We start from the raw sequence: 25,935 nt of genomic DNA on the forward strand, positions 1-25,935 counted from the left end.
GGTGGAATCCTTTTTTGTGGTATGAAATAGTTTAGTTAAGAACTGAGAAATTTTGACATTAGTGAAACCTTCAAAAAAATTGCGGCATCAATATAGAAATTCTTGAATATTAATTATAATGTTTAAATCGATTTAACATGTTTTTTTACTAGTGCTAAGATGTATGGCTGCTAGATGTCGCTAAATATAACGAATTCAAATAAAATGGAGGCTTGCTATCCCAAGTCGGGTTGTTTTTTGTAATGTTAGAAAAACTAGTCGGCTTCGTTCTGGTGCATATTAAGATCCGCGAATAGGGAGCGTTGGGCTGGCCGGTATAGATTTTCTTACACCAAGTATTGACGCAACCGTGCGGTGGATCGGCGTACGTGCCCCAATCCGAATTGAATTGCATTTTTTTCGTTGGTATACCGACAGAGGGATCTTAAACCTGGCGGTTGTTGCGCAGGTAATAGCTTTAAACTGTGCCTTTGAAGTATTTTGAAGTATCGCGTTTTGCGGCGAATAAAACAGCGCGAAAGCGTTGTTAGTACGTCCGAGTGGCCGATTTGGCCCCAAAAAAAGCATCGCCATGGCGGCTACTAGCGTCGTAGTCCTTGACAGGGGCAATAATACAACTTGTACCATCAATTTACACGGTAAGCCAGCAATTGTTTTTTGCCGCCACTGTGGCTCTCTTATTTCTTGTCTTGTTTTAATCTGGACAGTCACATGAAAAAAAGAGACAAAAAACAAACATAACCTCAATTTTTTTTATGTTGCAGGGGCTACTGCGGTTTCTTGGCGAGTTAACAATCAAGAACAATTATTTGTTAGGTTTGTGAATAATAATATTTAATCTATTGTGGTGTTTGTAGATAATTTTATTTATACCTAACATTATAAAACACCCGTTCTTATGACATATTTTTTAAACATTTTAGTAAACAAGCAGTTTTTGATGGAAAGAAGGCCATCAGGGGTGGAATACCTTTTGTTTTTCGTAAGTAATAGAGTAATAATGTAATCTATTAAAAAAAATTTCCAAAAATTGTCAATTCATTTATATTGTTGAATGACTAGACATTTTAGAGTTGTTACCAAGTATTGTTTACTTGATTTTAAATTATACAATGTAGGTACCTACTATTCATTCACTAAAAACAATGTAACAGCAGTGTTCATATATTTTTACATATAGTTGAAAAAAAATCTGCAATTTGCAAAATAACAATATATTATATCTATAAAATGATGCTGGACAATTCCTGTGTAACATAATTTTATTTTCTGAAACTAGCTCAATTTGGACCTTGGTCATTCGGACCACAACATGGGTTTGCAAGGATTATTCGGTGGAACCTTGAGAAACCTCCTGAAAGATTGGCAAGTGGTGATGTAGAGGCGATATTCTCTCTTATGGATTCTGATTTTACCAGATCTATGTGGAATTATCAGTAAGTAATTACTTATTTTTAAGACATTGTGATAAACATAAATATGTTTGTTATTTTTTTAGATTAAAAAGATTTGCATGCAGTTTTCATTAAAAAAAAAAACAAATGTAACAAAATGTTTAAGAGCGAAACAAACATTTTATACTGTTATTTATAATATTTCACCCTTCAATGTAATAATAAAATCACAAAAACGTGAAACCCAAGAAATCCGAGGTAATCGAAAACCTGAACAATCCCAAAAAAAATCAAATCCACTCATTCTCATTTCAGATATCAATCGGAATTAATATTATAAAAAGTTTCCACTTTAAGAAATGAGCTTAGCGGTGTTTTCGGTTGAGTGTTTAAAGGTAATTTGAAAAACTCTTGGTGCAATATGGGTTTAGTTATTGTAAATGTGCGGCTGAAAAAGTCTCGATCTTAACATTTCACTTGCCTTTCGAGCTTGAGTTTAAAGAAAAAAAAAATTATGAACAGAGGTAAAGTGAAGCTTAAAAGTAGGCTATTAAGTTTATGAAGTTACCAAAAATCCATCTTCGCCCTATTGTTCACAATTTTTATGTTTTTCTAAATATGTAAAATATTTCTAATAAATGAGCACATTACCAGCTGCGATTTTGATATACAGAGGAGAGGGGGAAAGCAGTAGTTGCGAAATAAGTAGAAAATACTCGACGTTTTGTAGAAATTTTCACGTTAAAATTAATAAAATCAAAACAATTTTAATATATATTTTGTATATAAAATATTGTGTTGGAAATACTTTCGATATCTTCAAGTTCGCAACATCTCTCAAATGTGGGATAAAAAAACTTACTCAAAATTGTACTATATTATACAATATTCAATTTTAGAATAAACACGCTTATTATAACAGGTTACATAAAACATATGTTTTTTTCCAACTTTAACGGTGAGACAAAAGACGTGAATTCAAACATAATATCTTAAAGATTCAAAAGCAAACACTGTATGGTGATGGTGTTGGTGGAGGCGGCGGCGGCGGCCAGTAGTATCCCACTGCAAAATCTCTTAAGGGGTTAGACCCCTGGAGGTGAATTCAAGTGTCTATAGTTTCGATATTAAAAATAGAATTTCAATATAATAGATAAATTAAACCCGTATGTAAATGATTGGCGGGTAGCCACCGCAAGTAAACAGAACAAAAAAAAAAGGATTGTGGAAGCTCGTCGAGTGTTATTACTTCTTTTTATGTATATCGCATATTCTGTCATACATATATATAAATATGTTAATGTTTGGACATTTGTAAGAAAATTATGAAAACCAGTGAGAGGGTCTTTAGCTACATTACGGAATCATTGTTAAGAGAGTTAGTAAAGGACTAGTACAACAATAAGAATAAAGCACTTGTAATAAGTGAATTTAAGTGTTTAACAGTGAAACAGTAAATTATATTTGTATTTATTTGTAGTTAATAAATAGTACTTACGTGGAAAGCGAGTATACTAGAATCATTCAAACCCGAAATTGAAACACTAATAAATATCACGTGCGTTTAATACCAATTGAGATATCGTGTTGTGGTCTACCTCCTTTAAGACTAAGACTAACCCCAAATTGAAATCAAATATGTGACAAATTCTAGGAGGTGTACAACGAAAATTGAAATTCATTCATCTTTTAACACTGCATTTCGATTATAACTTATTTTTAATACAATATTAAGGTTTAGAAATTATACTTAAAGCGTAACACATATTTCTGTTTCTATATAAACATATAAATCACACACAAAGTGCAAATCACTTCATAACAGATTAAAAAGGTTTTAATAAGTTCTCGTAACAAGAAACTCCAGAGTAAGCACATTCGGGCAACCACGGATTCTCTAGATGCGTCGATTTCAACATTAAAATACGAAGCCACTATATTTAAAAAATATATAATTACTTCACCCTGTCACGGTCACTCGTTTGAAAATATGCCTTAATAAGTTTCGTATACAACCCCGTGTTTGTTTAAAATTGTCACGGAGCTGCTCTGTTTGGTGCCCGACTAAACAAAAAAAATAACATTTAAATTATTATTTGCAGATTTCGCCTTACTTATAGACTAATACTCCGGGAAAAGGAATTGCACTTCAACATTGCTGTTTTTAACCCGAGCAAAGACTTGACATTCAGCTTTAACATGTTGCTGCATACCTACTTTAAAGTTCCTGATGTACGTAGATGTCAAATTACTGGTCTGCAAGGTTGCACTTTTGTCGATAAAACACGCGAAGGTGCTATCTACCAGGAAACAAGGGACGTCGTCACGATCAACGAATGGACTGATAGGATTTACCAAAATACTTCTCAAGAACACATTATAACCAACGTGGTGTCTGGGCGCAAGATGCGCATTCAGAAGTATAATTTTCCGGATACAGTTATTTGGAATCCGTGGCTGGACCATGCCAAGGACATGTCCGACTTTGGGGATGACGAGTATCCAAACATGGTTTGCGTCGAGGCTGGACATGTCTCTAGTCCTGTGATCTTATTACCGGGTACCGCATTTGAGGCAAGCCAAATTTTACAGGTGATGTAGAGTAGTCTTTCATATCTACCGTCCTAATTATACAAACCGTGGGTTCATGTTGCATTGCGTAGTAGTATTTTTTGAGTTCACGGTGTACGTCCAAAGGCCCCGTTTTTCTAACTTCGAAACGACTTAACATCGATTTGAAGTTTTTTTGACGCTAAACATGACAATTTGACAGGTCATTTGATGGATGGCTAGAAAGGATAAAAACGCACGCAATTTGTCACAAGACAGTGACCTGCCTATCTATTATTCCGTAAAAAAACAATCAAATGTGGCGCTCAGACGCCATTTTGTGTCCGTGTCAAAATATAGTATTTTAATTATGGTGTAAACCGCCAAGCTTCAAATTCGCTTGTCGTTTCGAAATTGGAAAATATGTCGGGGCTTTAGACGTATAGTTTATTTGAAAATATAATTTGCCATATGGGAAGAAGATGTCGCTACTCATTAACTTTCTATTTGATTTTCTTTACTAGTTCATTTTCGGAACGTCTGATTTGTATTAGTACTGTTTTTTTTTTATTTTGTCCCCTCATCACGAAGGAAAGAAGAGTTAACCTTCGAAAAGGGGTCTGGAAGTTACAAAAAATTCGCTTCTGAATTGTGTACTAGAGATAAACTCGTTTCTCTTTGCAAATTTCGTCGCGTCTCTCTTCGGTAAAATTAAATCAATTACACGTTTTTGTTTAAAGTATATGTGACTAAGAGTAATTCTTGGCCGTTTCAAATTACCTGGTTTCCCAGAAATTTTCTTGGGGTAAATCGGCTAATATTATTTTAACTTTCAATTTCGCGATAAGAAACTCTTGTTTGGTCTATGAGCTTTGGTTGTATTTATTTTCCTTTATAATAATTTCTGAGTAGAGTTTACAATTGATGCAAGGATGATCTATTCTATAATTGGTTTAGTTGTAGATATGTCGATCGAAATCTTCTAATCGAAATATATTGTTGACCATAGGTAATTCATCTAAATACCTATGAATTTTCGCAGCTGGATTTTAAATCTTTGAATTGTGTTTAGTTTTTTAAAGAAATTTTTAGACATTTTGACGTCGAGGATACACAGCAATACATTAGATATGTAAGTGGTTAAATTATAATAATTAGTACAAGAAACATCTTTCGACTGTTTCAGTGGTAAGCGATAGGTACCACGGCTCAACATTCCGGAAATTTTAGACTTAATATTGTATACGACTGGTAGAAATACATTTTTCGTGCAATAGGAGTACGTTGTGCGTTTTGATAGTTAAATTATTGTTAGAACTTTTCCTTATTTCAATTAAATTATTATAGTCTTGAAATTTGTATACTTTTCTTCTTTTTCACTCCTTTTCTTTTGAGTCGACGTGGAGGTAACATCAAACAGCCCTAATTTTTTACCATAATTCCTTTCCATTCTCTCTCTTCATTATCCAGTAAAATTCCGATATTTTTCCTTGCAACTTTTCAAACCCAGATTGAAAAACGAGTTTACGATCTTCAAATTTTTAGTAACCAAGTAAGGCGGACAACATTGATAGTTAAAGAAATAAACCTAGTGGTTGCCACTTGGAAATTACAGTAATAAAACGCATTTCGTTATCCCAGTTACTGCTTTACTAAAAAAACGCAACTAACCCGCTTAGTTGTCACGATTTTTTGAACATGGAAATGCATGACGCAGCACTTAAATTGAGGAATAATGCACAACAAAGAGATATTCAATCTTCGCTTTATGGGCGATAAAATCATTCAGCTCCGCATATTTTGAATTAAAGTTTTGTCATAAGTACAGGTTATTCTTAAATGCCCTCTACAAAATTTTTTGACATACTTAAGTTTACTAGTTAGTGGGTTGTCAAAATGAGGACGAAATAGTTAAAATCTGATGTTTCGACACCATATTAAAGGGCAACCGTACACGTATTTAATTAACATTCATACCGTAGAATATAGAGGATTATGGCAGGTCGGATTATATTACAATTATTAATTTTTGGGGTAGATTGTATTGTACTCACTTTTGTAATAACACTTGTATGCGTTCGATATTGATGAGCTCTGTTAGAAATTTTGAGTATATTTAGTGGTAATCGGGATTAAGAAAACAAAAATGCACTAACCGACTTCGCTTGTAAACGGCAAAAGTACTACTGCAGTACGAGCGAGCATCGTGACAGATTAGAAGAAATATTTCCCTTTTTATATACACGTGAATCGTCTTGGTGCGTACACAATATGAGTCAATCATGCCGAAATTATTATTTATCTCTTACTACTTAGATTTGAGTTTTCTACATAGGTTTGTAATTTAACAAATCCAACGAGCTCTTGAGAAAACATAATTCCACTGAATGTCTATACATTACCAACAAGGAAGGGCAGTTAGAGGTAATACCTGAAAAATTTCATGCCCTTACATAAATATTTGATTATAACACGTTTCTGGTTTTGGAACAAATAGTTTTAGTACGCAACCAGTAGAACTCAATCTTCAGCTGGAAGACACCGCACTTATCTACATTGTTTTAAACAAATATTTTAGCAAAACGTGCCGGTACTTGATGTTTAACAAATTTAGACTTCGAATTTTTGATACCCATATATGGGCATCTACGTGTGTTATGATAATGAATACCTGTTGTTCACTATATATGAAAACTAAATGCAATCAATTTTGATTTTGATCAATTCCAAATAAACATCAATAGTTAGTTGACAGTTAAGCATACATACTTACATATGTAGATTGTTGGATTCGTTAAATTACAAATCTATGTAGAAAACTCAAGTCTAAATAGTAATAGGCAAATGATAATTTCGGCATGGTGGACTCATATTGTGTACGCAAGTTATATGATAAATTTTGCATGTATTAAGAAATAGGATAATACTTAAACTAAACAAACTGTTTCTAGTAAGTTATAGGACCCAATTACGCATTAGAAATTATTTATGCTTATAGTGCATTTTATAGGAATATAAATAGGTAAAATAGATTTCGACGATTATTCCTAAACTGACGTCGTTCTGCATTAAAATACTTTATTAGAAATGTTTGATTATTTTTTTCTTAAAAAGCTACTTGTTCATTAAAAGACCGTAACTCGCACCGAGATGATTCACGTGTATACAAAAAGGGAAATATTTCTTCTAATCTGGCAGAGGATGCTCGCTCGTACTGCAGTAGTACCTTTGCCGTTTATGCATAAGTGAAGTCGGTTATTGCGTTCTTGTTTTCTTAATCCCGATTTCCACTAAATATACTCATAATTTCCAACATAGATAGAGGAAAATTGGAGTAGTCAGACGAATTAACTGACCTGGTACGATTAAGAGACTAGCAATTACTTGCTGTATGCATATGTGATAAGCAACATTATTATGGTTTTTAATTTGCTTTATATTGTAAAAATATTTCATGTTAACTATAATATATTGATGTTCATCTGTTTTCGACTTATACGGAGAGCAAATTAACCTTATTACATCTTGTTCAATACCCTTAATAATAGTGGATCGATATACGCATTTTTATTGGTTTATTATAGATTTATTTCAAGATTTATAACATGTAAAAATCGATGTCAACCCTCGTAATTCGTTGGTGACAATCGCATCTTTATTATTGGAAAATTTTAAATGTTCCCTTCATCATGTGTGTATCACTAAGGTAAGTAGTAAATGATAAGTTCGGACTTATAACTGTTGTGGACGAACGTCCCGATTATTTTGATTATTTTATCACCATCAGCATCATAAATGTTGCTACCTATTTTATTGGCCAGACTTTGCAATAAAAACCGGCCTTAAGACTTTTTAATACCTTTAAGGTTCAAGATATTTCATTACTAATTTATTATTTTCTGAGATTGTTCTGCTCATTTCACGCAAATTATTTTTTAAATAAGCTGCTTCGATGCCTCGTTTGCTTCTAAAGTTTTTAATGCGTTTTCAAAAATTGTACCTTCTATATAGTCGACGTTATATGAATTATTTTATTCAAGGGATAGCGCCTCCGTCACTGTATTTACTTTCTTTGCACTTGGTTTTTTTTTATTTGTATGAAGTCCACAGCTGAAATATCCAAACAATTAGGTTTTCTCTAGCTCATATATTAAAACAGGTAAATAGAAAAAAAAATTCCTCCTTAACTTGAACAAACTCGAACACACGTGTCGACGTAGATCGAGCGGTCAGGGGGAATTTATTGTTTTAATCTATTTAATATAATATTAGAAGATGTTGCAAATTACGAAGTCATCTAACTTTGGCGAATGTAACTATTTACCTCTGTATTTATCGTCTGTACTTACATTACACTGTTTTTTACATACCCCACAAATCGATCAAGTTTTCATTGGACGCGGTTTGGCTTTGTTAAAATTTCGAGGATAAAGTAGTATTTCCTGTGAACATATTTATTTAGCATTCCTACCAGAGGTTGATGATATATCGGCAGTACGAATCTAGTTTTATATGAACTTCATTTGATAGCGGAAATTTGTCCGAAACGTTACTGACAACAGTTTATTAAAAATATTTTAAACGTAAGTACCTTCATTCGATGTAACTGTGTCGGCATAGGTAAGTACTAACGGTTACTGCGACTGTATATTTGTATGGGAAATTTCAAGTCAAGTTTCGTTGTTTTTTGACGAGCTATTAGGTTCCAATTCGATATAGTCAGAAAAGTAGAAGAAATCTTAAGGTGAAAAGCTCGGTTTCAATGTTAAGGATCAAAAACATCACAGGAAATGTTTAACTAATAATTCGGTATGCATGTACAAATAAATTATGGTATTTGTGTATAATCGTGGTTCCTCGAATTCACATTTTCCCCAACTATCATAACTTTACCTATCCGGTAATGTTGCAATCACTGGTGTCGCTACTTGGATCTACTTTACTGTTATTTATTAATTGTTTGATGAATTTCGTTAATATTCGGATTTCTTACATCAAAGAAGCATACTAAAAAAAATGCCACTGATCGACAACTTTAAAATTCGTATAGGAGAAGATGCTCGATCCTCCTTAAAATCTGTTAAAAGATCTCTTTACGGATGGTACTGACCCGAGCTAATTATCGCAGTCACGCAATCGATTTAAAATTTAATACGAGAATATTGAGGTAGGTGTAGATACATATTGAAACTAATGTACTATAAATAGAAAGAATCTTTGATAAATCATTCGTCTTATGTCTTAATTTAGTGTCTAAAATATATGATTTATGTACTTCTAATAAGTCTTAGAGAGTACTTTACCAATTTGGACTACGCCGTATACTGTAGTGATATTTAACAGCGTCATTTATTGTACGCCGATGTTACAATGTAATCTTGTTCTCACACTCACATAGCATAATATGCAATTCTGTTCACATCAATTTGTCTGTAATCACCAGAACGAGTAAAATAAAAAGTAAATCAGTGGGGAATCCTTTTATATCCTTGAAATATAATGATTTTAGAGTTACTTGAAAACCACCACTGCATTATTAAGTGGAGGCCATTTTTGCCGATATTCCGAAGCACGTTGTATTATGTCTCTATTGCTGTTAATAACTGTAACGATCATTAATTAAATTTAATTTACTAGACACCGTGTCTAGGTAGCGTGTAGGACGTTAAAAAGATTAACGTTACGATATTCGATTAAGTTCTCATGTGTACATTGCCTATACTGTCAGAAATCGTATCCAAGGAGAACAAAAATTACAAACACGCCATTTTGTAATGGTATTGTCTTAGACCTATTTCAGGTGTCCATTAGAACTATCTTGGGAAAGAGCAAGCATAACTCTCGGCAGTTCCAGTTATTTCCCGATTCGATCGGATTTTCAATAGGGGTGAGTGCATATTGTGTAAAAACACAAATAGTTCTATAATCAATATATTCGTTTGACGTAATAGAGTATTTATCATTTAAAGGTAGGATTAGAGGTGCACTGGCATGTGATCATTATTTACATTTACGAATTCACTTTCACCTGTTCGCACCACAGCTCAATGAAATTTGCGGAAACCGAAGTTTTGTCAGGATAACATTATTGTTCAACAAATTTAGCCTGATGCTCTTTGATACTGCACCTTTGATTTTTCAAGTGAGGACTTTCAAAAGATCGTCGTCGAGTGTTCGTTCATAGGCATAGATTGGGACGGTAAATTGTGAGATTGCCTAAAATTCACGTTTAAATTACGTTAAAAAAAAAACAAAATATTTGAATTTATTTATTTTTTTAATTCGCTTTATTTCAACTGACATAGGGCCGCGTTCGCTAGTTCAAATAAACAACTGCAGCTTATCTATCTTTGTGTCGTCTTTGTAGCACGAGAATGGGCCTGGATTCGTACAGTCGCCCGAGAAAGTATTCGTACAACAGAAAAAAAATTCTGTAAACCGTAATTTTCGAGTGATTTTGTTCAAAATTTGCATAGTGAAAATTCAAATCTAAAATAAGTTTTGGTACTCGGGCAAGTTTTGAAAATTGAATTTTTAGAGTGGTTTTTAAGACCCTGAAAAGCGCCCTAAAAATCAGTCGAAGAATACGATTTGCAAAATTTTTTTTCGGCTGTACGAATACTTTTTCGAGCGATTGTACGTACTTTCTGAGCACAAAGAAGTAGGACATTCACGTGGAACGACAGAAAACGGATATATATCTACGTTAGTAGGGGTAATTCATTTCCTACCTGAAACGGTGGTTTTTATTGGCATTCCATTTAAACGTAATATCTTGCTGCAATATTAATCCGCTGAATAGTTAGTAGGACCAATTTCCTCCCAACAATCAATAGAATATATAAAATATTCATTCTTTTTAAGAGAGCAACGTACCCGATGCGTGGTCTCAATTAGTGACTGAGAACGATTACGTTGATCCCTCCACCGATCATAAAACATTGGTAAGCCGAATCAGCCGCAGAACAAGAGAATAAATAAAGAAGTCCTCATTTCGATCACAAGTTTTGAAGTTCCCGTTGAAAATACAGAATTCGTAAGTTTATTTTTACTTGGAAGTATGTTGATTAATGCTGCGAGCTGCTTCTTGTGAACCTGTACGAATAAGTCGAAAAAAAGAAATTATTGTGGTACGCGCAGTAGCGTCCCAAATCGTATTTTCTTGCTTAGTCTCCTTCTGAATCTTTAAGCTACTGTGCGTTCTTCGACTGAATCAAATGTGAACTTCTGAAAAATTCTTTGCGATTACGTGGTGCATCGGAATCATAGCGAACGTTGCATGCAATCGTTGATGGCACGCGATGAAAACTCGTTAATATTGGATAATCGACGGTAGAAGTGCCCGTCCAAAAGCACGTCCATGTATAATGTTTCGTTTTCACAGAACTTTTCTTTTTGGAAACAAGAACCGGGCCGCCTGGTTTTCTGCAGCGGCTCTACGTCCGGCATTGCGGTTTGCAACTTTTAATTGCTCACAACTTTTTTTTTAGGCCAAAATAATATCTTCTGATCAATAGAACTTTTAATTAGAAGCGATTTCGGACGGATTTTCAGTTTAAATTATAATCTCCCTTTGACGCGTCAAAGTTTAGTAGTCGCAACGTGTAAGGGCAGATTAACCGATAGCTACGTCGGCAATTGCACCTTGCGGAGTTTGCTTTTTTACGCACGTATTTAAAGGAAGCGATTCGAAAACTGTTTTCACTTCGTTGGTTCTAGAATTAGAAAAAAAATTGTTTTTAACAACGATCCGAGCTGAAATCTTTAATTTTAACGAGGCGAATGCCCAGGATAAAAGCATATTCAGGAAGACGACAAAAAGAAGAACGGTAACGATGCTACAAAAACTTGTATAAAATAATAATCGACGTAATGACCAAAAAGGAGTTGTTAAAAAATTCATTGAACGAGTTTGGTTATCAACCAGCGGCATTTTAAGTTAAAGGAATGCCTGAAAGAACTTTTTGAACATTCGAACGCTCCTTCATAAAACCAGTATTGAAATTAAGGGCACTTATTTTTGACCATTTAATAAATTTGCTATTTAATCTCCAGTGGCGCGCATCTCGGCTTTTCAACTCGATGTATATTCCTGTGGCGTTTCGACTTTAAACGCCACATTCGTGTTTCGAAAACTAGAAGGATTCAGTTAAAGAATTTTATTATGCATTGCGTCGTGTGAAAATCAAAAACTGCTCTATGCATTACAATGGGTAGCGACGTAAACAACATTATCTCGTATCTTCAATATCGAACGAAATAAGCAGTAAATCAGTCTTAATGACCTGCTATTCAGGGATTTCAATGTATTTTTCCCATCATTTTTGGTCGGAAATAATGGTAAACGGTAGGAAGGTTTATTTCACGAAGGAAGGCACGTATATGCGCATATGCGCCGTGTCCATGAAGTGTTAAATAGGGCGTTTTTGCGCGAAATCCACCGTTGTTTTCAGTTTTTATTCTTTTTTCGGTTATGAAATGTCGTTAGTGTTTTTCGCGTGAAAAATAAACACCACGAAACAATAGTGCCCACGCCACTGAATTGTGCACAGAACGCTCTTTGAAGGACCGTTTTTGGTTTCGAATTAACTTAAATACGTAATAGTCGAAACATGACGACCGAGTTCATTTTCAAAAATCGGAAACGAACGGAGATGAGCCACCCTGTATTATAATTCAAAAGCTTCATAAATCTATTGTGTAACACACGACTCAGCAACAAACGATAATAGATTGTTTCACCCACTCAACTATTATTGTCATAATAAATAAAAAAACCTTTCAAAATGTATTCATTTCCACTGAAGTCTTACGAAACGTTTTCTACTGTTCCCATCGCAACCGGACTAATTAATTTCGTTTTCTTAGTATAGTACTGCTTTTGCTATACATAATTCATAGCAAAAACTGAAGCATCTTGGACTAAACAGGATGCCTCATAATTAATGTTATGTCAGCAGAAAATAATCCAATTCAAATAAAGGTATTTGTATTTTGCCATTACACTGTATACAACGTACGAATTGATCTAAGACGTGCCTCTGATATATTTTTTAGTAATCACCTTTCATCGCATATGTAAACGTCGTAGCTCTAATGTTACCATTACCGATAAGGAAGATTTTACCCATTTCTGAATATGAGGGCTATTAAAATTGAATAACTTAAGACTGCCGACGTACAAGGATAGTCCGAGAAGTACCCGATCTAGCTGCGTTTATTTGTGTTTGTTTTGGGGCCGTTTTTAGTGAACGTTTTTAGAGGCTTTCTCAACGTAAATACGTGATTCAACACTTTCATTTGAAAGGTCTTAGTCGGTCTGCCATCAAAGCGGAGTTAGATTCTGCTCTGGGGGAATCTGGTCCTTTGTTAACAACTGTAAAATATCGGGTGGCAGAGTTTAAACGCGATCGCATGAGCTGCCATTACGAACGCCTCAGTGGTGGACCGATGACATTCCAGATTTGACCACTCTAAAAACTATGGTAAAAATCCACAGCGCTGTGCTGGAAGATGGGTATTTCAAAAAGTACTGTACATCGCCTTTTGACCGAACAATTGGATGTGACGAGCGCCGTGAGGATGTTTCAAGGGAGCGTTTGGCCGGGTTTCGCGGTAATTAAAGCCGAGTTTTTGCGTCGATTCATAACCACACATTAAACACGAGTCAGTGACTTCACACCCGAGACGGAAAAGCAGTCAAAGCGATGAACTCAAAGGGGAGAATAGGGAAAAGCGATCTCATTTGGCGAAATGAAAAGTCTTATTTCGCTCAAAACAACGCACCACTCCACATTTCCGTGGTCGCGATTGCCAAATTTGCCCCCTCAGATTATTTCGTATTTCCAAATTTGGAAAAAATGCTCGGTGGAAAGAGATTTTTGAAACATTCGAAGCTTCTCACTACGAACAGGGTATGGAACATCGCTGGGAAAATTGTGTCAGCATCAAAGGAAACTAGGTTGGGATATAACGTAATATTTTCCGAAAGTTTTTCCTTTTTCAAGTGTAAACTCGCGTACTTTTGGGACTGTCCTCGTATGAGAAAGGATAATACTTCAACATATATGAAATAAGGCAACGTGTTGTAATTAGATTAGGTTTACGCCTTCATATGATTCAACAACCTCATTCGCTCTTTTTTTCTCTAAAGCGAATCTTGACTTCTTCAGACTCATTAGTACACGGTCGTCCCACACGAAAGTCAAGGAATATTAATGATTTAATTTTATGGTCTAAATATGCGTCTTTTTGTCAGTAGCTAAGGTTTTACATCGTTGGTGTAAATTATATTTTTGCCAAGTAGGTACCTTTCGCACATTTTCTAGTCGAAATGCCATTAACTCGGTCCAAAATTTCAATTGGGCGCCCACAATGCAAATTTGTTGAAAGTGAAAATTGTCACATGAAGAATGCGTTGATTGCAATAAAAGATACGTTATTTGCCTTAATAAAAATAGGGAGAAGATCAATAGAAGACTTATTTTCTGCGAGAAATAGTCTAAGCTTGGAATTTTAAGCATTCGTGCAGAAGTATGTGCAGTAAATACAAAGTATGGTAATGGAAATTTATAAGCAAATCGGCTTAACATTAAAATCCTCTCTGTTTCGTCGCTTCTATCGTTTATTAACAAATTCCTAGGTACGTTAAGTATGAAAAAATCTCACTCGTAATAAAACTATATTCGCGGAGTACAAACAAATCAAAAAGCAAATTGATCCTTGCTAACATTTCCTCATTAATTACATAAATTTTACATTACCCAATCGGCTAGTTATTCAACTTTCTATCTGTGGGTATGTTTCCAATTTCTTGTAAATACCCATAACGTGCGGAACTCATAACGTAGCTATGTACCCTCTGGTACGCAGTTGAAGCAGCAAGTGTCGTTCTTATCGGCGGTGGTACCAACGGCTATTGTCCATTTGCCTTGGCCTTGGTACCATTAAAGATGTTTCAAAAGTGAAGTAGCATATAATCGGTTAGTGCATTTCCGTCCGGTGACATTTTCATTCTTAGTTCTACCCATTTATGATACATCGCAGAGTTTTTATTACGTCACCTATGTTGGTTGTGATTTAAATCGTGAAAGGGCTTAATTGTTGAGCAGCAAAAGGCTTTAACGTTCAATGTTTCCGTTCTTCTAGCAGGCATCTCTGAAAATAAATAAACGATGCATTTTTCATTTTCGATATTTTATCGCAGGAACTATTCCGATAGTCAATGGACGTCAGCTAATTTACTAAGGAAAATGAGAACTATATTGACGCAATCTTGCAAGAAACATTTAACTCTAAAACCATTTAATCTGAAACATGAACCATCTACTGATTTCATTATTTCTCAGGTAAGATGAACATTAAATTGAGCACATTTAACTTAACCGACCGTCCATCCCTTACGGCTTAGAAGATCCCCGTTGTTCGGGTCTTCGAAACGGTTACGGTTACAGTGTTCGTCGCGAACTAGTAACCTCCTAGTATTTTGATTTTTCACGATCAACCCTTTAAAATGTTCACCTAGAAGACTGATCCGTAATATTAGTGTTCCTCTATACTGTGTACCTACTTTTTAGTGGCAATGTGACAGAACAAGCCCCACTATCGCATATGGCTTCTACAGAATCAGCATGTTCGTAATTTTCTTTGTTTCCTGGATCTTCACTTATTTGAAAGAATCTCCCGCTGGAAAGCCAAGATGGCCAATATACCTAACTAATTGGGGATTTACGCTCTGTCTGATTCAATCACTTTTATGTAGTGTGATGGTGGTGGGATCTCTGTTAGGAGACAGATTAGCGAGCAAAAATTCTTTTAAGGAAAAAGTATTAAAACTTTATCGAGTCTATTGGATAACTAACGTCACAGCGACTCCTGTTGCATTTACCATAAGTATTATTTACTGGAGCTTAATTTTTAAAGGTATGAATTGTCCAACATCGATTAAACAAACCTAAATCTTAACATACGCTGGTGATCTACCGTGCTAAATTGCATGAAAAAATTGTAAAATTTTTGTATCATTGTCAGTCATTCAGAACATACATATGTACGTAGCTCAAGTGGTTGATTGGTTAAATTGTCATAAAATAACGTTTTAATGAAAATACTTTGTCGGTAATTTAACCGGTTTCAAAATAAATGTGTACTCTGGCTCACAGCATCTTTTCTTTTCTTTTTTTTCTTTTTTTTTTTTTTTTTTTTTAATTTAGGATGTCGTGCTCTGAAGCTTTTTATCTCTGATCCATAATGTGTGAGCAACGTTTCGTCAACTGTCGCTGTACAACATTGGTTTTAGAGGAGTTAATAAGGTTTCAGATTTACTTTATTTTGTTAAAACCGGATGACTTGTTGGTAGTTCTGACTCATCTTTCCTTTTTGATTTGAATAAATATTGAACCGCGTGTCTTGTTAGATTAGGTTTGCCGATAAACGTCCCTTATTTTGAATAAAGTGCCAACGATTTCTGTCTTACTTTTAGCTGAAGGTGCCAACTTTACTGCCATGAATTTTATAGTACACGGACTTAATTCGATTGTGGTGTTATTAGATTTGTGCATCGTGTGCCATCCTGTGAAGATATTCCATTTCATTTATCCTCTCCTTCTAGCCCTATGTTACACAATATTTTCCATAACGTTTTACGTTGCCGGAGGCACCACAAAGTACGTAACAATTCAATTAAAAGAAGCAATAAAATAAATTCAATCTTAACGTTAATTTTACATCTTGATCATTCTCTCCATCACAGGACTGGTTCGAGATATATCTACCCGATTTTGAAATGGGATCAACCGGGAAGAACCACAGGAATTTGCGCCGGAGTCATGGTTCTCATGATCTTTCTTCATTTGTTCACGTTCTTGCTTTACAAATTGAGGATGAGATTATACATGCGATTCGTCTGTCCTAAAATTGATCTGTCCTGTCCTCTGTCAGAGAAGGAACAAAATGAAAGTCCTAGAAGCAATGCAGATGAAGCTCTTGGAAACGATTATGTTTAGAAGTATAAGTTCTGGTAAAACTTTGGACAAAAATTATCGTCTGGCGTAGACCCCCACAGACATCGTTCTTTTTCAATGGTTGCACGCACGTGAGTACCACCGCTGTTGACGCTCGATTTTTGCCGTGCGTCTCGAATGTTTCGGTGCAAGTCGGTTCGTGCGTAAGCCGTACGCAGGCGAGAACGACGTACTTAATTCATAATTAAATTCGTAACATTCTCCAGAAGCAATCCGAGCCTGTAGAAGATTGGATCGGTAGAACGTTCTTATCAGAATGAAAAAAATTAAGTCTAGAAAAAGAACTGATCTTCTTCGGGGTTGCCTTAAAAAAAATTCAAAAGTCTGTAAAAAAACCACGTTCAAGACCTGGAGACGATTGTAAGCCTCACTTACGATATTAACTTTTATTATTTACTTAATTTTGATTTATTTTCAACAGACCATTATGTTTGTTTTTATTTGAACAACCTTCTTTTTACGTAATTGTAAACTACATTTTAAAAACACGCAATAAACTGAACGCAACGTGTGCGGATAAACACGTAATTACTCTTTACACACGACGAATTTATTCGCTTAAGCAAAATTGTTGAAAAAGAACGATGTCTGCGAGAACCTACGTAAACTAAACAGTTGGAACTTCGAAACACGTTATGAAAATTCGTAGCTTAAGTCAATATCTCCGAAAATAAGGGAGATCTAAACACTTTCAGGTGGATAACAAGGACACTTGAAGTCCCGAATGATTTCAAAGACATGTTGCTGTTTTCCCTACTCGCAGCGGGTGTGCCAAACAAAAAGAAGGGGTGGGTGTATGGCGTACCAAGTACAAGGATGCTCCTGTCCAAGTGGGTGTCCAGTATTCAAAGTTCGTTCTCATTTTCGGAGATATTTAATACAGAGTTATTAATTGAAGTAGCCTAGTCATTCACTGTGCGATATTTTCTCGCTTATCATTCGTATTAATTATTAAAAATTATTCTAATAAAAGCATATTATTTACTATTTTATCTTTATTGAAGCATAATATAAAATATAGTAGCAATTAAAAGGAGTATATATTTAAATTTTAAAATCCGGTCGTCTATCGTTAAGTGGGAAATCTCAGTGCGTACATCTCGGTATCTTCAATTTTATATCTCGTGAGAAAACTGACTTTGCAAAACAGGGTGGTACTTATGTGTATGTAGCTGTAAGCAGACTGTGCTATGTCACCCAATAAACCCATAAAGACGAGATATGATATTACATATTTCTTGCCAGTTGAAAAATTGTAGTACCGCTTACTCATCGACATAAATTACAAAATGTTAAAAGATCACTTTACTAATTACCAAGAATTCGGCTTATTAAGGGGTTCGTGTGTACATTTTCATGTGCCATTATTAAATTATATTTTATATTACCCTTGGTTTCTCGAACAAAATTGCCAGACCAGGCGACATAAGTCGAAAAAAGAAAGTCGAAAATTTGCTGTTACATTCGACCTTGCGTCACAAAGAGTGCAGATCATGCAGCAGGACACGAAAGCAGTACCGCAGTACCAAAGCAGTAGGTAGTCTGCAATCACAGTTATGTGATAGACGTTGCGCGAAGTGCATACCGCGGTGTGCTCTGCAGATCGTTTCTTCACACGTTACCAATTTCTAACACTGCAACCTCTTGGTCTTTGTTACACTCAACTTACCTGCATCTATCTCAGTATCGGGAGGATTTTATTTCGGAAATTAAGTTGGAACTTCCCTCACATTTAAAAACTGAAATTTAATATTTTATTGACCGGCTTTTAAGGTTTTGTTTGTGTTTGTTGTTCATTTTTCGATTGTGACGTCTTGTGATACCTGGTAAGTACCTACGAAATTTTTACTTCCACCGATCTTAATTTAATCATTCAATTGAAAATATATCGAATTGTTACAATGTGGTAGGTGCAACAACAGACATGTTTCCACTGCATACCTAGGTATCAGAATTTCGATTTAACTTGATCTCTGAAATCACGAAACAAAGAACACTTAAAAAAAATGTTCTAAAGTATTGCTAGTAGGCGGTATATATTAATAAATTATCCTTGAGGAGTTTATTTTTATTTGTTACTAATTGTATTAATGAACTCAGAAGGTCGTAATACAAATCAGTCATCAAATAAAACGTTACGTTTAGCCTTAAATTCTTTAATATTTAGAATTTCTTACCATTAATATCTTACATTCAGATTTAATTTTTCTTCATTATTTTTTTTTATAGGAATACATATTTATATAAAAATAACGATAAAAATAATAAAAACAGTAATGCCTCTATTACAACTTGCTATTTATCTTTATCGAACACATTATACAAGAAACATAACAAATAAATTATGTTATTGACAATTGCTGGTCAAAAACAATAAACTGTTAATTTACTATCAGTAAAAAAATTATAAAACATAGAAATATTTACCGTGGAGCCATACCCTCCTACTGGTCTTATAATGCGACAGGACTTGTAATATTTAAGAAACGTTGAAATGATGAGTAACTTCTTGACTTAAATACATAAAATATTCCTTCATTATCGGAAAACCCATCGAGGACGTTAAAGTGGTTGTATTTGAAACGATAAAAACATAACTAATTTCTTTCTGGTCGTAGAACCCTCTGGTATGGTAATTTTGTCAGTATTTACTAAGTAACAATCATGTTATGCGGTCGCAAATCCCACCGTTATCAAGTAGGATAATTTATAGTTACATTCAACTTAAAGTGCACGAAAAGTTCTGCGTGCGAGTTAAGAATTGGTTAAGCCCCATTTTTGCGTTGCGTTTTATCTTTAATTGTTAAAATTTATTTACCCTTCGCTAGTTACGAATCAAATAAAAAATGTCTAGAGTCTAACTGCAGGGCCAAGCTCGTAGCGCTACATTTAATGGGTGAAGGTCGGTGTCGACACATGTGCGGCGGGGGCCCCTCAGTATAAACACCGCCTGCCGTCACTGTGTCAAATCAAGTATAAGAAATGTTGTATTACCCACTTCAACATCTTCATGCGTTAACTATATTATACATACATATTATATACCTATTTTCCTCTCCAGCCTGACAACACATTTTGCCTCAAAATTCATTACGGATAAGAAGTAATTTTATCAGCGCATTAAATAAAATTCTGTACACATTTAGATCGATTACAAGCCCTTAATGCCCATGTTGTTTAATAAATAATATTATCGTTGACGGGTTAAAAACGATATAAGAATGAGTAAATGGAATATACATATTCTATTGAACCTAGATTCTATTAGTGCCAATTCATATTTCATTTCAATTCGACATGTCACAGGCTAGGCTAGTATGTAAAAATCCTTGGATGATAAATTTATTGAGGAAGTCTTCCTGACGGCTTTTAACGTACTAATAGTCAAAGTGCAGGACGGTTATTGCCACACTCAACCACCATGCTTACTCCAATGGCAGTCCAGTCACGATAAAATCACGATATCAGCCATTTGAATTTGACATATAATTTATATGCCTCAGTTAAAATAAGGAGCGATATCTCCAAGAAACGAAGATTGTCCTTTTGCATCTCCCACAGTCTACGAACCATTCTTAACATTGTAGCAGATAGTAGACTGGAAGGCTTTTGTCATGGGGATAATTAATTTCACCAGCTAGTCCGATCGATTCAGTTTTCGAATTTATTTTTTTGCAAATGCTTGTGTAGTGCGAGAACAACAGTGATCATGAATAGTGTGCATCAATTAAGATTTGCATATTTTGGTAACGACTCAGGGAACGGTCTCAGATTCACTCTTCGCCATCGAGGTCGCTGACTGCTACTGATGATGAATCCGTGCCACTGACACCTAATCCCCGCGCTGTGTTGCCGTATGTAATCTGATTTCCGTGACGATTCCGTTAGTTGACGGACGTTTTTTAAATAAATATCTACCGGCATTAACCAGCTTTAATGTTTGAAACATATGGCTGGCAAGCCAGGCTCAAAAATTTCTCCACATTTCTTAATTTCCATTTAGTCTTTCGTGCCTTTTGTGATGACACATAACTGACTAATCTATCGGGTCGAACAACTTTCTTTATATGACTCGTTCTTTACAACAAGTCCGAAATATTTTAAATCGTTAACTTATTTACGGAAAGACAACCGAAGTAAAAAAAAATCTATAAACATAGGTGCGAAAAGGTTGCCCGCATCACTTTTTTCGAACATTTTATGTGCGAGTTCCGAGTTAAACTGCTCGCCCGCATTTCTTGTTCGGTTATTCGCTCCCTAATTTTTTGTTGTCTTGAGAAAAATCTTCAGAAAGACCCCCCGACTAGGTTTTTTGACGGCCGAGTGGTACGGAATTACCGAAAAACCTCGGGTTTATATCCCTCGATGCTGTAGCACCGCTCTTCGTAGGATGTTGCTGATTGATTAAGCAAACCTTTCAATTTGAGTTTTAGCTTTGCTCTACGTATAGTAATATAATGAAAATACATTTTTCAACAAACTTTAAGGATATTTCCTGGATACTTTTACAGGTGACATGTTATGGAATTTGCTGTTTCCTGATTGGTCGACATCCAGCACATGATGAATCTCTAACGCGCAACTGAAGGATTATGCTAATTTCTAATTGTCAATCAGCTGGTAAGTATTATGGATGAACAGATACGGCAACGTTTCTAGCGGTTGCAGAACTTCTAGACATTTTACGACAATTCAGAACAACATGGAGGACTTATAAAACGCACGTTTAAGGTTTCTCAAAAAAAATTGTTATCGTTACGTAGACATGGCAATTATTTACTCTTAAATGTTATTTTCTCGTTCTGGCTTCGATGTTCCAAATTCTGTAATTTTGGCTGCGTTATAAACGAAGGGACCTTACTGAAAGGTCGCACAAAACTCCCACCACTTCTTGAAATGTAGCACCGTATTTCTTTAAAGTTTGCTGAGACACGGATGATAATAAGGTGTCTAGTGCGCCCGTGATGGAGCGTGTAGCGTCGAAGGAACATTGACCTGACAATAGGACCAGTTACCAGGAAAAGGTTCTGCCACTGTGGGTGTGGTTTACTGACAGGAGAGATCAACATGTGTTTATCCGATTAAAATGTTTGAGGTTGTTTAAGCAATAATTTTCTAAACACTGAATATCAGACCTGGCTTGGCCACCAACGAAAGGACCACCAAAATTATTTTCTTGGACACGCCTTACTAATGAAGTAAAAGGATTGGAGTTGGAAAGCATAAAATAATAATGTGTCCATGATGTGGCGACGAAACCTATTGCCGTCGGACATAAATTAATATAATCTTGGCATTAGAATTGAAGGAAAAAAGGTTCACTTCAAAAGTCCTCAAGACGTAGATGCCAGGTGTTAAAGTACGAATCTGGAAACTCGTGTTCTCTATCAATTATTTACAATAAAACGCATTCGAATGCTGCCCTCACCGTTAAGTATCCCATTTGATGTCCAACATTATCCCAAAGTATCCACAAAAATATGAAAAACTCAGATTGAATTATGAAGTCCATAAATAATGCATGGTCTTGCTAGATATTGTTTGTTTATCTCGATCCTCATTTCAGATAATTATCTGAACACGATCCTGTACCTCAAATTCCCCTCAGACGATGTGTGTCTCGCTGAGGGCTGATCAAGCCCTTCCCGTTATTTGTTGATGCGCAGTACATGCATAAGCCGCGATTTAGTCTCGCGGCGCATTTATGAAACCGGTGAACAGGCTGATGAAGGACAAGGCGCCTCGCAGACCAATTCCACCAGTTCTGCGCAGGATCATACTGGAATGATGGTTTATCCGGATGAACAATGGGCATGTTCGACTACTGCACCGATGCTGCAGTTATACGATGATGTGGGATATAGAGGTAAGAAAATTTCTAGGTAGAATAACTTTTTCGTTATTCTTATACTTTTGTGAAGCAGTCGCCCTCGAAAAATTAAAATAGCAAATTAACTTGTTCATTCAATGAAAACTTGCCAGGAGTTTTGGCTGACTCTATTTTTTTACCTTCTCACACCCTGCATTCATTGGTACCATTATTCCTGGAATACCACGTACTTTTCCTTTTCAGGACCCTTTTGAACAAATTGTCTAACGAACGGACCACTACATAGAAACCATTTTTCAAATTTGCGTTAAAATTTTTTCCCTTCTTAATTTATTCCAAATATTTGTGACACGAGAAAAGTGATAGCAACAACTAGAGCCTAAAGCCGTGGGAAAATCACGGTTGATGTCGTCAAAGTTGTACAAAAAGTAGCATTCATTATCTGTACAAAGGTCCGTCTTGAACAAATAATGGATCGAGTCAAGAGTTTAAAGTAAAATTTATTCTGAGTTTCGGGTTTTTGCTGTCTGGCTATGTGGCCGGTTATACCAAATTGCAGAAGTGATATGTTGCCACATCTTTCTGGTCAATTAATGATGTGTAACTGTAACATTAAAACAGCAAACAGTTAAGAATGACGTTTTATCATGTGCCATTAATAACTTTCAATCGGATATTTATAGTCCCTAATACCTTTAGAAAACTTATAATTTATAACATTCTTAACTTATGTTAATGCACGTTTGTTTGTCGTACTCTCTGTTCGACGTGGGACACCCAGCAATATACGGGATTGTTCCGCGAAGTGACTAAGCGATGTAATTTTGGCTAGCATTCCATTTTTTATGGAATGCTCGTTATTTCTTGATGTTTTTTGCTTAGCGGACTAATGTGACAATGAGTCGTTTCTTCGTAGCTTCAAAATTTGTCTTTTAATGAACATACATATATAGGTACAATTTAATTTCAGTCAACGTTGTGGAGGCCCTACAAGAGTTTTGGCAGATGAAGGAAGCAAGAGGTGCCGATTTACGCAATGGGGCTTTGGTCATTTATGAATCTGTTCCTTCTAACGCGCAACCTTATGTTTGCTACGTTACACTACCAGGTGGCTCATGTTTCGGTTGTTTTCAGGTAAGCAATCATCTGTTACTCTCCTGGAACCTGGAATTCTAGTATTGAACTAAGCGGGTTAAAATATACATGGACAGTAGGTACTTTTTTATTTTAAAGGAGAAACATTAAATATCATACGGGAAGGGCATACTTAGCGATATAACCACTGGAATGTTGGGAAATACGAAAGTTTCATTGACAAAGTTTTCACATTTTAGGATTGCTTCAGCTTTTTCGACATTAAGTTGAAATTTTGTATAATTGTTATTGTTTAGAATCTGCAGTGAATGTGAATATTAAAGATCGTCGATAAAATCTAAAGAGTGGTACTATTTCTGCAATGAGGCCCACTTTTATCGCTTTAAATTTTTTATGATGAAGTTTTTCGTGAATTTTTTTAAAATAAAATAACCATTTTCGAAGGGATCTATGTTCTATACTTCTAAGAATGATTATTCTGATGACGGCGCACCTACTAATTAAAATTGAGATTATGAAACAAATGTTTTAAAAACCGTCGATAATATGGTTATTTACCCTCACATTCTCCGTAAAACACAAGCCGATCTCAAATCTAAGCGCGGTTTAAATAGACAATTTACGTCATGCTGAGACTTAAACGCCATGCTGCGTGATGTTGAGACTTGCAGAGAATATGGAGGTTGATGGGTTCATTTATCTCAATCAAAACAATATTTCAAAAACTGAAGAAAATTCTGGAAAAAAATTAAATCAGAAAACTTGTCACCCTGTTACTAAATAACGAAACGTTTGCGGCGTTTTATCCAAAATATATGCATTTAGATTTCGAACACTCGTTATAACTATTTCTTAGGAAAGACGAAAAGCGTTCTAAACGATCAACTCTTTCTCTACACATTTCTAAGATATACACGTGGCGATGGTTTTTAGCGTCGAAATAGAGTTAGAATTTCGGGGTATCCTACTTTCTGTGTATTATTTTAGTATGCGTCTCACAACGGAACTATTTCAGAATTGTCCCACAAAGGCAGAGGCACGTCGAAGTGCGGCAAAAATCGCCCTAATGAATTCAGTATTCAATGAACATCCCTCAAGGCGCATATCAGATGAATTCATCGAAAAGGCAGTGACTGAGGCAAGAAGTAATTTTAAGGGAGAATCTGAGGAAGCTGACAACCCAAACACCGGCATTGGAGCCTTTAGATTTATGTTAGAATCGAATAAAGGACGAACGATGTTGGAATTCCAAGAACTAATGACGGTACTTACTAGTGAGAAATTATGAAAAGATGAAAGTTTGTACCAATATTTAATCCCTCTTCAGGTGTTCCAATTACTACACTGGAACGGCAGTCTTAAAGCGATGCGTGAGCGTCAATGCAGCAGACAAGAAGTTGTTGCGCATTATTCTAATCGGGCACTAGATGACGACATGCGCTCTCAGATGGCTCTCGACTGGATAGCCAGAGAACAGGAGAATCCCGGGTCTCTACTCAAAGAACTCAATCAAGCCGAACGCGAATTGCAATCTGCTCGATTGGCGGGCAGAGAATTGCGCTTTCCGAAAGAGAAAAAGGACATATTAACTTTGGCGCATAGTCAGATTAATGTGAATTGAATTGTGTATGTATTTACTTACAATGTTAATACCTAATTTGGAATAAATAATGAATAATTAAATTTATAGTTTTTTTTAATTGCTGAAATAGGTCCACAGGTATTATAATCCTTCTAAAATTATGCATTCATGATTTTTCATATGCATGTAAAAAGGTCTGTATATGTTTGGACTTCGGGATAATGTGCGTAAGAAATATTTTTTGTTGACATATTGCAGCGATTCAAAAGAAAGAAGTAAACATAATTATACAGAAAGTGGATAAACTTTTAGTTTCAAATTACATGAATAACTAAATTAGAAAAACTAGTAATTAAAGTAAGTTGAGCATTGAAGAACTTACCTTACCTGATGTCCTATCCCCCATTGCCGGATAAAAGATACGCATGAAAATCATTTTATTTTTGCGTGCACCTACAGGGT

The 25,935-nt window shown here is 35.4% G+C and overlaps 3 protein-coding genes and 1 long non-coding RNA gene across 10 annotated transcripts; 3 read left to right on the plus strand and 1 right to left on the minus strand.

Annotated features, from left to right (window-relative positions):
- Nucleotides 1–215: 215 nt before the first annotated feature.
- LOC136350622 (uncharacterized) lies at nucleotides 216–5,299 on the plus strand. The gene is made up of 5 exons (XM_066302524.1): nucleotides 216–638; nucleotides 765–816; nucleotides 924–982; nucleotides 1,280–1,436; nucleotides 3,497–5,299. Exons 1-5 carry the CDS (start codon nucleotides 572–574, stop codon nucleotides 3,993–3,995), a joined length of 834 nt encoding a protein of 277 aa, XP_066158621.1. The 5' UTR covers nucleotides 216–571; the 3' UTR covers nucleotides 3,996–5,299.
- LOC136350623 (uncharacterized) lies at nucleotides 1,199–8,569 on the minus strand. The gene is made up of 2 exons (XR_010734183.1): nucleotides 8,536–8,569; nucleotides 1,199–2,507 (listed from the first exon to the last, which is right to left on the minus strand). It is a non-coding gene; the product is annotated as an uncharacterized lncRNA (long non-coding RNA).
- On the plus strand, nucleotides 8,390–25,574 carry lft (lowfat). 3 transcript variants are annotated; one of them, XM_066302516.1, is made up of 8 exons: nucleotides 8,390–8,527; nucleotides 9,745–9,831; nucleotides 10,809–10,980; nucleotides 21,478–21,586; nucleotides 22,533–22,832; nucleotides 23,767–23,930; nucleotides 24,907–25,155; nucleotides 25,219–25,574. In XM_066302516.1, the coding sequence occupies exons 5-8, from the start codon at nucleotides 22,625–22,627 to the stop codon at nucleotides 25,510–25,512; spliced, it is 915 nt and encodes a 304-aa protein (XP_066158613.1). In that variant the 5' UTR covers nucleotides 8,390–8,527; nucleotides 9,745–9,831; nucleotides 10,809–10,980; nucleotides 21,478–21,586; nucleotides 22,533–22,624; the 3' UTR covers nucleotides 25,513–25,574. The 3 variants fall into 3 exon arrangements, with proteins under 3 accessions (XP_066158613.1, XP_066158614.1, XP_066158612.1); XM_066302517.1 differs by lacking the exon at nucleotides 8,390–8,527 and adding an exon at nucleotides 8,547–8,564; XM_066302515.1 differs by lacking the exons at nucleotides 8,390–8,527; nucleotides 9,745–9,831; nucleotides 10,809–10,980 and adding an exon at nucleotides 18,411–18,792.
- LOC136350621 (protein rolling stone-like) lies at nucleotides 14,746–17,953 on the plus strand. 5 transcript variants are annotated; one of them, XM_066302522.1, is made up of 6 exons: nucleotides 14,746–14,926; nucleotides 15,151–15,292; nucleotides 15,521–15,866; nucleotides 16,426–16,609; nucleotides 16,696–16,962; nucleotides 17,662–17,953. In XM_066302522.1, the coding sequence occupies exons 2-5, from the start codon at nucleotides 15,197–15,199 to the stop codon at nucleotides 16,946–16,948; spliced, it is 879 nt and encodes a 292-aa protein (XP_066158619.1). In that variant the 5' UTR covers nucleotides 14,746–14,926; nucleotides 15,151–15,196; the 3' UTR covers nucleotides 16,949–16,962; nucleotides 17,662–17,953. The 5 variants fall into 5 exon arrangements, with proteins under 5 accessions (XP_066158619.1, XP_066158616.1, XP_066158618.1 ...); XM_066302519.1 differs by having other exon boundaries at nucleotides 16,696–16,950; nucleotides 16,998–17,953; XM_066302521.1 differs by having other exon boundaries at nucleotides 16,696–16,950; nucleotides 17,008–17,953.
- Nucleotides 25,575–25,935: the final 361 nt, after the last annotated feature.

This window comes from Euwallacea fornicatus, chromosome 3 (genome assembly GCF_040115645.1).
Source record: "Euwallacea fornicatus isolate EFF26 chromosome 3, ASM4011564v1, whole genome shotgun sequence".
In the NCBI taxonomy this organism is placed as follows: Eukaryota; Metazoa; Arthropoda; class Insecta; order Coleoptera; family Curculionidae; genus Euwallacea; species Euwallacea fornicatus.